Source organism: Sesamum indicum, linkage group LG11 (assembly GCF_000512975.1).
Source record: "Sesamum indicum cultivar Zhongzhi No. 13 linkage group LG11, S_indicum_v1.0, whole genome shotgun sequence".
Taxonomy (NCBI): Eukaryota; Viridiplantae; Streptophyta; class Magnoliopsida; order Lamiales; family Pedaliaceae; genus Sesamum; species Sesamum indicum.
In genome coordinates this window covers 14,889,185-14,905,422 of record NC_026155.1, presented here as the reverse complement: position 1 = coordinate 14,905,422, position 16,238 = coordinate 14,889,185, and the positions used below count along the sequence as shown (strand labels likewise).

Genomic DNA, 16,238 nt, shown 5'->3' with positions numbered 1-16,238 from the left:
TGCGGGAAAAAAAAAAAAGACAAAAGCAAAAACACAGAACACAAGTTTGAGAAAGCTGAAGTCTAAAAACAAAGAGGAATGAGCACTTTTAAAATGAACATCACTGTATAAAAATCTCTAATGGTCATTGAGTCATTGACCACAGGCTGCATTTTCATGCACAAATTCACATATGACATGTGAAAATAAACACATTGCACCTCATAGGAGGATCATTTTCTGGTGAATTTCACTACACGAGCTCACCAATTTACTAATACTAAAAAAAAGTATACATAGAGCAAGTTTTCTCCTAATTCCTCTTTCGCCAAATGGAATAGCCAGGCGGTATCTAAACAAACAAAAACATAAAACTATAGCTCCTTCTCAGTTTGGTTGTTGTTCGTTGGCCCGTTCTTTCGCTTTTTGATAAAGTTCGAGGGTATCTGCGTGTCCGGGATCAAGGCAAAGGGCAGCCTCACAGTCTTTGATGGCTGAAAGATAATCACCCGTTGAATCATAGAATGTTGCTCGAAGATGAATCAGCTGCAGATCCAACTTGAAATCTATTGCTCTTGTGAGTTCTGCAATTGCTTCGGCTTCCTTATGGTCATCCATCAGAACTGCAACGCATTATAAAATGCATGGATTGTCAGTACAAAGGACATAATAAGCAGTAATTGAGCCTTTCTTTTGTAGATATCTCCTAAAATATCAAACAGAGAGCCTACCAAGAGAACAAATAGTAGTACATGATGCATCTCCCAACAACCTTCATGCATAAACAAACAATATTTAAGTATTCGTAAAATGCCCTTTCGGCTCAATTAACTAAGAAGTGTTGGATCTATCTTGACCTCAAGGGTTGAAGACCTAGCAAAAATGGAATAAATGACTTTAAAACAATAAGTTTTAAACTCGCATACAGCCGGCTATGCCTAGTCCAGATTCATCTTCTTGCTTCCTTTTGTTTGAAAACGAATGTGCTTCACACAATTCGATTCGTGAACTAGAGGGAGAAATGGTGCTCAAGACAAAAGGTAAACACAGTCAACAACTGTATCCGTGTGCTGGGAGGGTAGGGGCAGGGAAGTTCCAATTAACCCAAGAAGACCATTGATGGCACAGGAAAAAAGGGTTGGGATATGATGACTGAATTACTGACTATGGGATAGGCGATACTGTAACTTACAGTAATTTCCTAAGGGGGCAACTAATCTCAATCAACCCCTGCCCACCCCGGGGAACCAAAACGACGAGTTCATACAACAAACAACTCAAGATTACATTATATGCTTATTATATCAAATACACATGAAATTTAATCACCCAAACAGAAAACAAGTATCAAATCATATGCAGTAATGTTTCCGAATTAAGCAATAATGATAAGAACTAACAATTGCATGAAGCTTAAGCTTACCAGCCGCTCGATATCGATATGGATATGCTCTTAGAGGATCTAGTCGGGTTGCCATTCTAAGATCACTTTTGGCCATCTCACGGTCGCAGTATTCTGAACGTTTCTCGTAAGCTGATGCATTATCTCTGGCCTTCTCGATCAACTTTGACATCTCATCATATGCTGCTTTCCGTTGATTCTGGAGATGGTATACACGTGCCAGCCCCTGATGTGCTCTTGTATGTTTGATATTCAATGCATTCATGTAGCAGTCAACTGCTTGGTCTAGCTTATTCACATCTATGTAGATACTTGCTAGATTACTCAAAGCCTGCATAACCACAAAGATGAACAGTGTGATTGGATAAAAATGCCAGTATAACAATGCGGTAGAAAATCACTTACTTGTCCTTTCCTAAGGCCATCAGATGGGCACCTAAGAGCTTCTTCAAGAAGCTGGATAACATAGAATGAAGATTCAGTGTCCGTCGTCGTTTCAGACAAAATATATGCTTTTAGGAAATATGCTTCAAATGATCTCTGGATTGAGATGGATTCTTCAGCTTTTGCTATTGCTTCTTCTCGATAACCCGTGTCATATAAAACCCAGCCATCATAGACAAGTCTTTCATGCTTAGAGGCTGCATGATTTCGAGCCATTCGGAGACTTCTCATAGCAGCCTTGTGGCAATTTAATCTGTACCAACACAAAGAGTTGCTCTCTCAGACAAACTAGTAAAGAAATAATGGAAAACTTTTGAGTCTCCTAAATTGTACATCATCAAACCCAAGAATGTAATGCCAGGGAAACTTAATATAGAAAGGACACAAATAGCCAATCTAGGAAGCAAATTATCACAAAACTTCAATTTCCTCTATCTACTTGCTAGGACAGTACACGCACTGAACTTATAAGGTATTCTTTAGCTCTGAAGCATTCAGTAAATTTGTTGGAGTCTGACGAATTAGAATATTAGCTGCTTCTACTTGAGATAAATATGTTACAATCACAAGGTCTATGTGATTTTACATCATTATAATGTCAATTCATGTGCATGTTAGCTTTAACAAAGTCACTGTAATCTTCACATAGAAGTAAGAAACAAACAACATCTAGACTTATTCACACTTTTATAGATGGCCTAGATAGATGGATAGCTCATAGCACCTGGGCTTACCGTAGGAGGAGGAGGGATTGCCGAAACCGTAAAAGACTCTTCCCAGGATCATTAGCCAACATATGGTGTACAACCGCTAGAGATCCAATATCATCAACCGAGGACCACCGATCATACAGTTGCATCCAACAATCAGCTTGGCTGCACTGAGGAACATGACGACATAAAAGCTCTACCAACTGTTCGCCATGCAACTTCCCATGAAACATCATATATTGAGGATCCAAAGTTAGAAGTGCTCTGACATCTCTCAGAGCTCCTTCGTAATCCTGCAGGGAAATCAAGAACCAAGCACGTAGCTCAAGGCAATCAGGAGAGACCTTGAAACCTATTATCTTGTTAATCTCAGATATTGCAGGACCAATTTTGTCCTCTTCCAACATTGCGACAGCCCTATACTTGTAAGGGTAAGAAAGAGTTGGGTCCATTTCTGTAGCTGTATTCAGATCCGCGATTTTTTCTTTCCCACTACAATACAGAGATCGTTCTTGATACATCCATCCGCAGGGCCTATTGTCAGCAATAAGGGAGTCCATCAATTTGTATGCGTTGTACTTGTGACCACGCTTATATTTGGCTCTTGCTACACCGACTAGAGAATAAGCATGACCCTCCTGGACAGCTGTCTCAAACCATTTCTGAGCATCCTTATATTCCTTTCTTTCAAGCATCACGCAGCCCAACTGGTGGAATGCAAGTTGTTTTTGCCAATTCAAACTAGCACATTCTACCATCCTTTCCAAAAGCATAACTGTTGTATTTGATTTCATGTCTTCTTCCATAGCTGCATGACTTAAAAAACTGTACAACAAAAAAGAAGCATGCCCCACTAGCGCTAATTTTTCTCTAACATCTGAACTGCAGAAGAGTTTCAACACATTTGGATTACGCATTGAACAGGGGATTTCTCTCAGAAATACCTGCAAACAAGCTGCTGTCAAAAGATACGCAGTCTCCTGCAACCCATATTCAATGAGCAGAGCGGCACTTTCCATATCGTCAACCAGAGATGCTAAATATACATCACAGGCAGATTTCAACTCATCACAGCAGAACCTATTAGCCAACACCAGGAGCTCAAAAACAACATTTGGATCCTGCCTTCATTGCCTTTGCAGAAATTCCATTTTGTGCAAAATATATTCTGTCCCTCCGTGATTCTGTAAAACTACCATACAACATTGCTTTGAACGGCCTGGAAAGAGAGGCAATTTTAAACCTATTGCATTTAACCTCATCATCTCCAATGCAAAACCAAATATCATAATCATCACCATCTTCATCACCCTCACTAAATGAAGTGGAGCATTCTTGACCTTCTAACTTGGGTTCCATATCTTCATCCCCTTCCAAATTTCGGGGGCATAAACAAGGATCAGTTGCGGACTCAGGATTATACCCTGATACCAGTGAACACTTTGGGCACTCAGGGCTCAATCCACTACAATCCATCGCAGACACCCCAAACAACTCATCATCCCTCCTTTCAAACCTCAGCCAAGCTGAAAGTACTACCTTAGAATGCACGTCAAAAGCATGTTGCCTAGCCAACTGTAGACATTTCCTATATAATTTTGGATCAGTCAACCCCCTAAAAATCGCACATTGTTCCATATACACCGCTGATTTTTCAAATTGTTGGCAGTTCTCAAGTCTCCTATAAACATCAGCTAAAACATCCACAAAATCAACAAACTTAAGATAAGGCTCAATCTGAGGCTCAATGAGATCCGTCTGCGGAAGCCCAAAAAGAGCACTGGCGTCAGTCAAAACACTTGGAATCACATTATTCATCTGAGAGAGACTCTGGTAATGAGATTTTGACATAACCAAATTAGCCCTTAATTGATCTTGCAAATGTTGCAAGAATTTATCCCCCGAACCGCCGGAAGCTGCCGCTCCACCCCCACCGGCGGTGGGATTAACGGCGTACACTTGGGTGCCATTGCACCCATCTGTCATCTTCAAACTACGGATTGTCTTGAAGAAGTGCTGCGGCATCTCTCTCAATCAGGATACCATCTTAAATAAATACGCAGTTACCCGAAACAACAACAAACAAATGAATGGCCAAGATTCCAAATAGCTTCAACAAAAATATAAGAACACCAAATCATTACCTCAAAACACCACCGATTGATCAAGTAAAGAAAAAATTGTAGGTACAATTCACCAATTTTCCTCTTTCTCAGAAACTGACAAAAGAAAAACGAACGGGTTTGAATATTCCATCTGATGCTTCGTTTCCTCTTCTGGGTTCGGCAAGAATTGGTACCAGATGGGGGGTGGGGTGGTGCTGATGGGTGTGGTCGTTAATATAAACGGCCACTCTCGCCCTTTCGCTTCTTCTCTGTAAATTATCCACAAGACTGTATCTCTATGTGCGTATCATCACAATCATATTTTATTAATTTTATACAATCTCTCTCTCTCTCTCTCTCTCTCTCTCTCTTTCTTTCTCTGCTTTGTTCCACAGGAAAAAAAAATAATGTCATTAGTGCGTAAAAATCCGTTAGAAATGGAGAGCCTCTGAAGGCAAAAAGCTTTGTTCTACTAATAGTTTGCATCTCCCGACACGCATTTTGGTGACCATGTATTTCCGCCCTCCGTGCTTGCGCGTATAGCTCACCTTATTATTTGATTGGACGGTGTTGAACAAATGACTTCTTAGACAGTGACCAGTGGGGTTTTAGTTGTCTGGGAATGTGGCCTCACGCCACTTCCTGAATACGACAACGTTTAATTGGATAATGATATCCATATTTGGGCAACGGGCCTGAGGCCGTATTTGGGCTTAGGCTTTGTACTTCCAGTTACATTTTCTTATCCCCATAACAGAGAATTATATTCGAGCCCGCCCAATTTTATTTCTCTTATATTATTTTAGGATTACTAAATATACTTATCTATACTATTATAAAAAAAATAATAATAATAATCTTATGAATAATTTTTGATCTAGAATTATTGGAAAATAATAATTCATAATTCACATATCATCTCATTAATAAATCTTACGTACAATTGAATAATTATGTGCATACAGATGTTAATTATATAAGCACATCATTGTGGATCAAATTAACCTTAAACAGTGAAGGTATGTTGATTCACGCATACGGATCAACCTCATCTTCAAATCTGTGCCTTATATGTTACGAGCATATTATTTTTTTCGTTGATTCAAGATCACCCCACGAAAAATATTTTCAAGATCTACCCACGTTGAATCTTACTTCAAATCTTGTGCACACCACGAATGTACCTTACTCGTCTTGGTGGATCACTACTGGAGTAATCCACTCATTTACACATCTCAAATTCAAAGAGTCTATGGTGATGCTCCAAGGAAGAACGTAGAAATAAAAGGGGGAGAGAGTTGGAGTGAGTATTGTGATCAACTCATTTTGTATCACATTAATTAGTGTTTCTGCATTGTAATTTGATCACAATCATGTACTCTATTTATAGGTGTACATAAACGTAGTCCATATCCCAATATGTATTTAGAAAACTCAAATTCTATCTCAAATATGTATGTATATTGGGTCACAGATCTATTCACCGACCCAATATCCAACAGGAATCAATTATTAATGATGTGTTGGTGATTTATTCTTGACTTTATAGTTATGTTCTTTCTGGTTATATATGCGAATGTTAATAAAAAAAACCTACATAGTTGCCAAATGGCAAACCCTAAAAAATTTTGCAATTATATGAAATCCACTAAATCGTGTTTGCAATAGATTTGACTTTATTTTATGAGAATAAGTCGTAGAAAGAATAAGTGCTTATTTAGATCCTTGCAAACACCCTTTAAAAATCATGGGTATATATGAAATTCCGGTCTAGTTTCTTTAGTTATAATATCATATATATATATATATATGGTAATTAATTAAAATAATTAAAATATGAATGCATGGTATGGTTGACTAGTTTGACTAAAAATATGAGATTGACAACTCATAAAAAGGAGGAGAAATTGGAGGCGGAAGATTTGTGTAGGTCTTCATCATTTTGACTCTTCATCCATATTAATTACCTTAATTAGTTTTTAATGCCCATTTGAAGTTGTGTCCAAGTCCATGATTTATAAATGTCAATGTGAAAATTGGAAATTTGAGCTACGACAATAGTCCATTGTCGGGCCCGCCACGGATTTGGACTGGATCGGTATGGGGACCACTAGCTTGATTAGGATCCGAAAAATCGGGTCATTAATTTTATATATATATGAAGATAAAGAATATTCTAGCAAATTATACACATAAAATAATTGGGATATATATTAGTGATTGTTAATTATTGAAACTTAACTAAAAAATATGGATTTTAATTATTATTATAAGAGAAAATGGACCTAATTAATGGTATGGTTTATATATGATAATCCTAATTAAGATGTAATAAAGAGATAGGTAAAATGTAACCGTTCGTGGGTCATATAATGCCACGAAAATCCGACAATATGTACCTTTGACGTGATTAAAATATATATTATTATACTATCTTCTTTCAATAATATTCTTTTGCCACTATGCATTTGTATGATTGTCCCAAAAATTAATACAAAATTAGTACTATTATGTATATATAATACAATTGATAAAGAAACTCCCTCATCATTCTTTTAATTTAAAACCAAAAGTCTTTCATTACATTATAAAATCTTTTCTTAATTCTCTTTTTTTTTTTGTATTTTTTTTCTACTGCACCTTTCCGTGGAGTTTATAAATACTTTTGGAGTTTATAAAATATTTAAAATTTATTTTAAAAATATATAAACTCTTATATTGGCACTTGAATAAAATAAAATTCTAAAATATTACTGACAATAGCTTTGTGATTGGCAACAAAATTGAAGAAAAAATGTTAAAAGTTTTAATATAATTAAATAGCAAGTGTTAGTTACTTTATTAAAAAGGAATTTACAATTAAGTGTTTAAAAGGGTGACTGAGAAATTAAAGTATAAAATTTAATAAAAATATTTATTTTGATTAGATTAATTAACCATAATAAGTGATTGGTTATGACATATCACGTTCACATGATAAGTTGATGATATTTGAATGATGATTGACGTATGGTACCAAATTATCATCCACCCCCGTGTCTAATCAGCTGAATATGTGTCATTTATCAAACGGTGTGTTCCTTGATTGAAATGATATACTTATTATGGTAGCATTGTATCTTTCAAGTAAAATAATACGTTCATTTTAATAAAATGACATGTCATTTGTATGAAATGATGTGTCCATTCAAATGAAAGACAATTGTTGTTGAGCCATAAGCAACAAGTGTATAGTGATATTACCTTAAATAAGAGAATCAAACTCTTGTCTCAAGCTTATGTTAGGACACAACTAGGTAGTGTGTGTTATCTTTAGCAACAATAAGATCTTTACATTTTATATTTTAATTGTATAAAGTCTTTTTCTAGATTGATCAAACACCTTGAGTACATTTTATAAATTCTCCAAACTCTCTTATATATAACATGCCTGAAAAAAAAATTACAAAAGTTGAACAAAACATCGTATATAAGTACTAGAATTATTAACTCAACACCTGATTTTTCCGAGTTATCAAATCAATTGTTCAAACAAGAAAACAATTAGGTAGCGTTTGAATAATTGATTATTTTAACCAGAAAAATAGAATTTGGGTAAAAAAAAAAAGAAAAGAAAAAGGCAAAGTTTGGAAAACAATAGATGTAATAAAAAGGACAGAATTGGGAAGATGTGGAAATGAGTCAAAGTTGACACCTCTTTTTGCTGAAATTTAACGTATATAGTAGTAAAAAATGCAGAGGTCGATCATCTCTATCTACTACTAAGTAAAATCAAACATCCAACATATGATATGATATGATAATGCAAGTGAAAGTTTTACTGAACAGAATCAGCAAAATATGCGGTCCACATTGAAAAAGACAAAGAAAATTGGTTTGGAGACTGGAGATGGAGTAATTGTCTGTCTCACTCTCACCCCCCACCACTTTTCTTATCTCTAGAAGATAGGGATTGCCCAGTTTTTGGACACTTTCTGGGACTACTCTCTCCCAAATATTGATGCATCAATTACAGTAATTAAACAAACACTATATCAATTCATGTCTCCCAATGTAATTAAAGTTGATGAGGGTAGTAAAAATTGTAATTGGAAGGTAATAAAATAGGCAAAAAAATAACGCCCAAAGAATTGGAAAAATAAAATGAATGTATTTGTATTTGTGGGGTCTAATATATATGTATAAATATTCCATGCAAGTGATGAGCGATAATTAATTAAAATCTGCATGCCATTTTAATTTTCTAGTTTTGTAGTATTAAAAAAACAATGTTGACGTACAATGGAATATATACACCTGCCTACCAATACAATATATAAGAGTTGGTAATTAATTAAGCTAGCTTGTTCAATGTATTATTCCATGCATGCAGCAAATGTATGTACATATATATGATGGGCATGCATGCATGATGGTAATAATGATATGAATTAAGAGAAATGGTGCAGGGGGATGCGTGTAGTAAATTGTTGGAATTTGGAATTGGGAATTGGGATATATGTATGAATTAAAAATAGGAGGAGAAAATCATAAGACGACAGACATCCTCATTCTGAAATGATGCTAGATCCGCATTCATAGGGACACACACACATATTCCTAAGGAACCTACCCCTTAATTGGAGAGTTGACCTCACTCCTCTGCATGCTTCCTTCATCTTTTTCTGTACTACTCAATCCATCATGCATCATTTTCTTATTCAATCTCTACCTACCTATCTAATTTCATTTCATTTATTACTACAATGATTTTTTTTAATTAATCATGTGACCAATTAGGATATATAATGTTGTAAATTATACATATTATTATTTGTATAAATAACATTAAATAAATTACAAAAATTCAATTTCAATACCAATACCTCAATTCAACCAATGTATTATTAATTTGATAAATAAATATATATGAGATGGAATTGGGTGCATGAGCATGAGCATGAGCACGAGGATGAGGCAGTTTGAAGGGTTTTCCAACACTTAACATCACCAAACTCGAGAAGTCCGTGAGAGAAAGGTTCTCCAGTAGTTGTGCAAATAAATTCATGTCCAAAGAAAAAAAAGAAAATCTGCAAAAAAAAAAAAAAAAAATTTGAAATGAAGTGTACTTAATTATATGTGGCTGTCCTTTCCTCTCCCTGAGCAGTCAGTCACGTACGCACGGTTGAGTTAGAAATATATATATATATATATATATATATATATATACGTGGGAAGAATTAAGAGCAATAATTTCTCAGCTTGTAAAAGAGGCCTTTTTCTCATATCTCATCACACAACCATTAATTTGCACCTGCATGCTGGCAACTTATGATCAACATATTAATTATTAGCCTCCACTGTTACTACATATATATATGTATTTACTATTTAATTTTTTTTTTTTTGGCAAGTCATTTATTAAAATTTTTTTGGCATTGTCATATTATCAACTCTATCGAAAGCTCCAATTTAAGTGCTGACATGACAGATGATACATAATTTTTCAATCAAATTAATCGAAAAATACTAAAATTACTATAATTCTTAAAATTACAGGACCGATCCATAATTTTGATTTGAATAGAAATAAAATTGCTATTTATCATTATTTTTATAACTTATAGGAATAATTAAATAAAGAATATATTTACAAAACTAAAAGTAATAAAAAATAATTTTCCCTAAAAAGAAAAAGATTAGTGATATAGAGTTGGGCAGTAGGTGTGGTGATGGAGCAAATGAAAGGGTAGGTCCCGATTCCAGCTTAAGAACAAACCCCGTGATTCCCGACGCAAAGGCAGCTGCAACCCAACCATGCTATTTTAATTTTTTTTCTTCATTTATTACTTATTTGTTCATCAGCACCCCCAACTCCCACTACTCTCTTCTCAAGGCATCACCACCAATCTCACTATTCAGATTTATTTGAGATAAACACAAATTCAGTCCGTCTACGTGTGTGTTTATATTTGATGGAGTCCACAAGTTGTAATGGCGGCAGGAGCTAGCAGATGTGAAAGAGCAGGCAAAATTGAAAATATAAGGAGTGCGTGGTTTGATGGATACTGGAATCTCTTGATATTGATGGGCATATAAAAATAGTGGAGATGTTCCCATCTGCGTTTACCAAACCAAAATTGGGAGGTCCCATGCAGGACAAGACTACACTAGCTTTAGCTTGCTTCTCCAAGTAACAAAGAGACAATAATTAACTGCAAAACTTTTACCTTGAAATTTCTCGGACTACCTCTCAATATCTTCCTTCCTAAATTCAATTCTTGGAGAAAAGTTGAATTAGTCCTACATTTTGGAGTCTCTGAAATTTGCAGCTGATGATGAGTAGGTGTAATAATTTTTACAGCACGTACAGGACGAATATATATATTCATCAATGTTATAAATTAATTAAAAACAACCAAGTCCATGGAAATTTACTTTTCTTAGAAGGTGGACAATGGTGAACTGGCTTCACATGACTGCTATATATATATATATATATATATATATGTCAGCCCTTCATATCAACACCATCAAACATATTGATCATATCTACATACATACATGTACATGCATATATAGCTAGCTAGGTTTATTATAATCAGATGCCTATAATGATTTTCAACAGGTATATTATTGTTTGAAGGACAGAGAAAGAGAAGAGAGAGAGAGAGAGAGAGATGGGGGTCTTTCATCTTCCTCTCACAGTCTAGGGTTTTGTTCTCCAATCTATTCTGTGTAGAATTGTAGATCAAAGATCAAGATTCTGAATCCTAGTTGACGGAATTTTCGTGCTACTTTAACATGGATATCTCTTATTGTGTGGGGAATTTAATAGTTTAGCCTACAAAGAGCGAATATAATAGGAGAGTTCATTCATTTTGATCTTGAGCTTCTAGGAAAGCCCTAGTTCTCAAACTGCTTTAGCTCTGTATAGGCTGATCTTAGTAGGTAGATGTGCATCTTGTAATTATATATAGCTATATGCAAAGTCTCAACTAGAAGAGAAAAGGCCGACAGCGGAAACAAGAAGGCGATGGATAGTGGTGAAAAAGAATGTTCCAAAACAAGCCCTTCTGAGAAAAATGATGATGAGGATGAGAGCCAAGGGAAAGACGAAAGCTGCACTGTTAAAGATGGAGGAAGCTCAAGCAACAGCACGGTTGAAGAGAGCGAGAAGAAGCCGTCCGTGAGACCTTACGTTCGATCCAAGATGCCTAGGCTCAGGTGGACGCCTGATCTCCATATGCGCTTTGTGCACGCTGTGGAACGACTTGGAGGACAAGACAGTGAGTCTTCAAAATTTGGCTCAAGTCATTCAGAGGCAACAACTTAATTATGAAAATATACAAACTGATGCTTGGGGTGTTTTCTTGGTTCAATTTGATGCAGGAGCCACGCCAAAACTAGTGCTTCAATTGATGAACATCAAAGGACTCAATATTGCTCATGTGAAGAGCCATTTACAGGCAAGGCTACCTTATAGAAATCATATGATTGACACTGAATTCTAGGTTGTATATATAAATTAATGCTGCAAAAATTTTGTGATACATATCCACCACTTGAATTTTAGTTTGAGCTGATTTGGTCATTCTGGTGTTGGTACTTTTACAGATGTACAGGAGCAAGAAGATTGATGAATCCAACCAAGGTGTATATATATATATACATACAGCCCTATTCTTTTTGATCTTCATTGTCTTTTTCGTTTTCGTTAACCCGAGCAATCCTTATCTCATACGTCTATTGAATGTAGAAAGGGTTTCAATTCTGACATCCTGAACAACCCTTCGTCATATATATATACAGGACTCATGGATCACAGGCTCTTCATGGAAGGTGGAGATCGGAATGTATACAATCTAAGCCAGCTCCCTCTTCTTCCAAGCTTTAATCAAAGGCAAAATTACTCTAACCTCAGGTATCATTGGAGATGGAAATCCATCTAAACTGAAAAACATTTCTTTTTCCTCTAATTTTAGGGTTTATTACTGTGTCTTCAGTCTCAGCAAAAGTTAATTTGAAATCCATAATTTCCAGGTATGGAGATCCTTCTTGGAGCCCTCATGGAAAATGGATGCATAATTCAGCTCCAGGGCAGAATACAATTAGTCACAAGACAAGACCTGGATTTTATGATACAATCACCGAAAGGCTCATAGGCAGCCATTTCTATAGGCCGTCAGCAAATCTTGATCTTTGGTCCAGAACTTCCTCTCACACCGATGGATCCACCTGGCGGAGGAACGAAGACTTCAAGGAAGTGTATAGGCAAGAACCCTGGCTAGGTCAATCTAGACAGAACCCTATTCAGCTCAACTCATCAAAGCTGATACAAAATGGAGTCCAGGAGCAAAGGATTTCATCAGATGCTGCTAAGAGTAATCCTCCAATTAGCTCTGCAGGCCAAACAATGAGGGACACTGCAAGATTGAAAAGAAAGGCCTCAGGTTCTGATGATAAGCTGGATTTGAATTTATCGCTTGCGTTGGAATCAAGAAACGAATCAGAGCAGAAAGGCACACTAATTACTGATGATGATGATGAACACTTATCGCTATCGCTGTTCACAAGTCGTCCGTCCTCTTCAAACCTAATCAAGAAGCTGAAAGAAGATGATACCGTCGTTCATGGAACTGATCAACAAAATGCAATTAGAGGGGCGAGTACTCTGGATCTGACTCTATGAATTAGGTAAATTCTAAGTGAGATCTTGAGGTACTTGTTTTTCTGAATATTATGCATTCATTTCTGATATTGTCTTGTAGCATGATGATGATTATAATTAAGGAAATTATTATGACAATTAATATTATATAGTATAAATGTTGTTTCTGTCTTCTACATGCATCACTTGTTTGCAAGATATATCTGTCTGCTTTAGTTATTGGGATGCTGATCAGTACGCAGTAGTCTTTACTGCATCACTCATAACTGATTGATTCATCGTCACAAAAGATTAATTTCTTATTACCGACACATTAATCAGTACTATATATATATCTTGGAATTTGGTACTTGTAAAGTAGCTGTATGTTTTTCGTGCATGTCGCTCCTTATGACTCCTTTATTTTATATATATATATATATATATATATATATAGATATTGGTAAGTTCATATATCCTCGTTATATATCTACGGGAAAGCGTGCATGCTTTAAACTTAAATTTGGCTACAGGTACACTGTGTAAAATTAAACATTGTAAAAGAACCCCACTGCTCCTTATTATTCCATGAAATGAAGAATATATATATATATATGATTATCAGCTTAATAACGTAATAATCTCAATTTGGTTAAATTGCATTTACTGTCATGTATGTTAGGACATACGGTAATTTAAGTACTCTAGTTATATATATAGGGTGGCAAATTATAAACCAAATTCAATAATTTTTAAAAATTAGAGGACTCTCATCGTCATAGTTTTATAATTTACCAAAAATTACTGATGTGGACTAAATTAAGATTTTTAAAATCAAGATTTTTTTCTGAAGGAGCATCCAATTAAGCCTTCCTTGCCACGGTAGCGATGTCTAAATTGTGTTTTATACCTTATATATATGTTGCGAGGTGGCATTTAATTTTAAGGTTTGCAGTTCAAATTGATGCCGATTTCTGTGAACTAATTGTTGCCCAATTTGTGAACCATATTTTGGTTTCTTTTGTTATGAAGTCAGAACGTGAAAAACTTTACATGATTTTGTATATCATCTTTATACCAAATATTTCATATTACCATATTAATTTTAACTTGACACTTGTATCCTCTATCTTATACATTAATGTTGTTATAGCTTCTTATGCTATACAAATCAATCAAATTGGCATTATACCCACAAATCATTTACCAAGTGAAAACAATGTACTAATACACATAATCTAGTGACATGGAAAAAGATATATATATATATATATATATAGAGAGAGAGAGAGAGAGAGAGTCTTGAAATCGCCAATATTTTGTAATTCATGTAATTTTAAAATACCACCCTCCCTAACATAGAGGACATAATAAAATACACTTTAGTGATTGCTTACGTGGCTGGATATGACTGATTGGATGTATAATCAGTGAAATCTCAATTTAAAAAATCCTAAGTCTATTCATGTTAGCAACTTTCAAACAGTTAGGAGCCTTCAATGACCGGAGTCCTGTAATTGCTAAAAATTCTGAAATTATGGATTATAACTTGTCATCCCTATAATTAGAATTGCAAATTGCTACTACCCGTTACATACAGGATAGTAAATACAATTTAACCTAGGTAATTGAAAAGAATGCGATGATCCATCAGAGAGTAGTTATGTATTAAGCAAATTTAGTATTATTTGTTGGGATGTATGTATTTTTATGTCTTGTCTTTGCTCTTTCATATATATTAATGGACTTTATTAAATAAGAGTGAAGAAGATGGATTTTAAGAAAATTGAAGATTTTGTTAATTCCAGTAGAAGATGGATGTAAAAGATGCATATTCTTCATTTAGCAAGAAATTAAGAAAAAGAAAATTGAAAAATAGTTTTCTTGATGCCTTGCAAGCTGCTGCCAACTTCAAATGATCCATCATTACTCTAATTTTCATTTGGAACAATTAAACCTCCACCAAACACTACTCCATATCTCCTTAGAATAAGAATACTTAGTTGTAAAAAGAACACCAGAGATTGAATTCAATGAAACAAATGAAGTTAGTAATCAAAGGAAAATATGAGAAAAAATGGCCCATGCAGGTCTCGAACCTGCGACCTTCGCGTTATTAGCACAACGCTCTAACCGGGCCATTTGTTGCTACATTCTTAGTCGTAAACTCAAGTTCCTCGCATCAATAAATCGTTATTTCACCATCTCCTCCATGCACACAAACAACTATAGCCCTCCCCCATCCACCTCAAAAACCCAAGTACTGTAATTGCTTCTGTGCCTCCTGCTAATACAACGCTCATTCCCCCACTCCAAACACCTACCAATCCCAAATACATAAACCCTAAATCTTGAATGCCGATAAATCTATTGAAATTGTTTTGGATATCATTAATCAGATATAAAACATTTATTTCAAAAAAAGACGTACATGCTTAAAAAATAAATAAATAAATTCAGATCGACTAATATATATGTATTCAATAAGCTATTAAAAAAATTATAAAAGAACACTTTTTCCAATTTAATTCAACTGATAAAATGTGCAGTTTCAAAAAATTCATTTTTCTTCTCAATATAATTATATTCATTATGGACTAAATGTTGAACAAATTTAAATTTCAATAAGGTCTAATATGGTTGGATATATTTGTGATTCAATAATACATTTAATTAATTTTATACACGTTTTAATTTATTATCTTATTTTTTGCTTTATATCTTAAAATCTTCTATTCATATCTATACATCAACATAAAAAGCAAATGCAAATATATAAAACATGGCCCATGCAGGTCTCGAACCTGCGACCTTCGCGTAATAGGCCAATTGCTTCTACATCACGTTATAAATGTTAATCACCCGAGTACCTGTAAACTCGACTTACCTACTTCTACTCTACCAACACCAAAATATTATTATTATTATTATTATTATTATTACATTAATTAATTAATTAATCCTTTTTC

The 16,238-nt window shown here is 34.8% G+C and overlaps 2 protein-coding genes across 2 annotated transcripts; one reads left to right on the top strand and one right to left on the bottom strand.

Annotated features, from left to right (window-relative positions):
• LOC105174600 (ethylene-overproduction protein 1-like) lies at positions 80-5,053 on the bottom strand. The gene is given in 6 exon segments (XM_020697749.1): positions 80-602; positions 1,403-1,712; positions 1,787-2,078; positions 2,560-3,654; positions 3,656-4,581; positions 4,680-5,053. Coding segments are annotated over 5 exon segments (2,838 nt in total). The 5' UTR covers positions 4,561-4,581; positions 4,680-5,053; the 3' UTR covers positions 80-366.
• Positions 11,226-13,432, top strand: LOC105174731. The gene is made up of 5 exons (XM_011096918.2): positions 11,226-11,908; positions 12,012-12,088; positions 12,237-12,273; positions 12,432-12,543; positions 12,663-13,432. Exons 1-5 carry the CDS (start codon positions 11,656-11,658, stop codon positions 13,309-13,311), a joined length of 1,128 nt encoding a protein of 375 aa, XP_011095220.1. The 5' UTR covers positions 11,226-11,655; the 3' UTR covers positions 13,312-13,432.

Bases quoted from the DNA above. Each gene is read 5' to 3' on its own strand.
- LOC105174731 (XM_011096918.2), top strand. From the start codon at position 11,656: ATGGATAGTGGTGAAAAAGAATGTTCCAAAACAAGCCCTTCTGAGAAA. The intron at 12,089-12,236 runs GCAAGGCTACCT...GTACTTTTACAG, and splicing joins ATGTGAAGAGCCATTTACAG to ATGTACAGGAGCAAGAAGAT. The intron at 12,274-12,431 runs GTGTATATATAT...ATATATATACAG, and splicing joins GATTGATGAATCCAACCAAG to GACTCATGGATCACAGGCTC.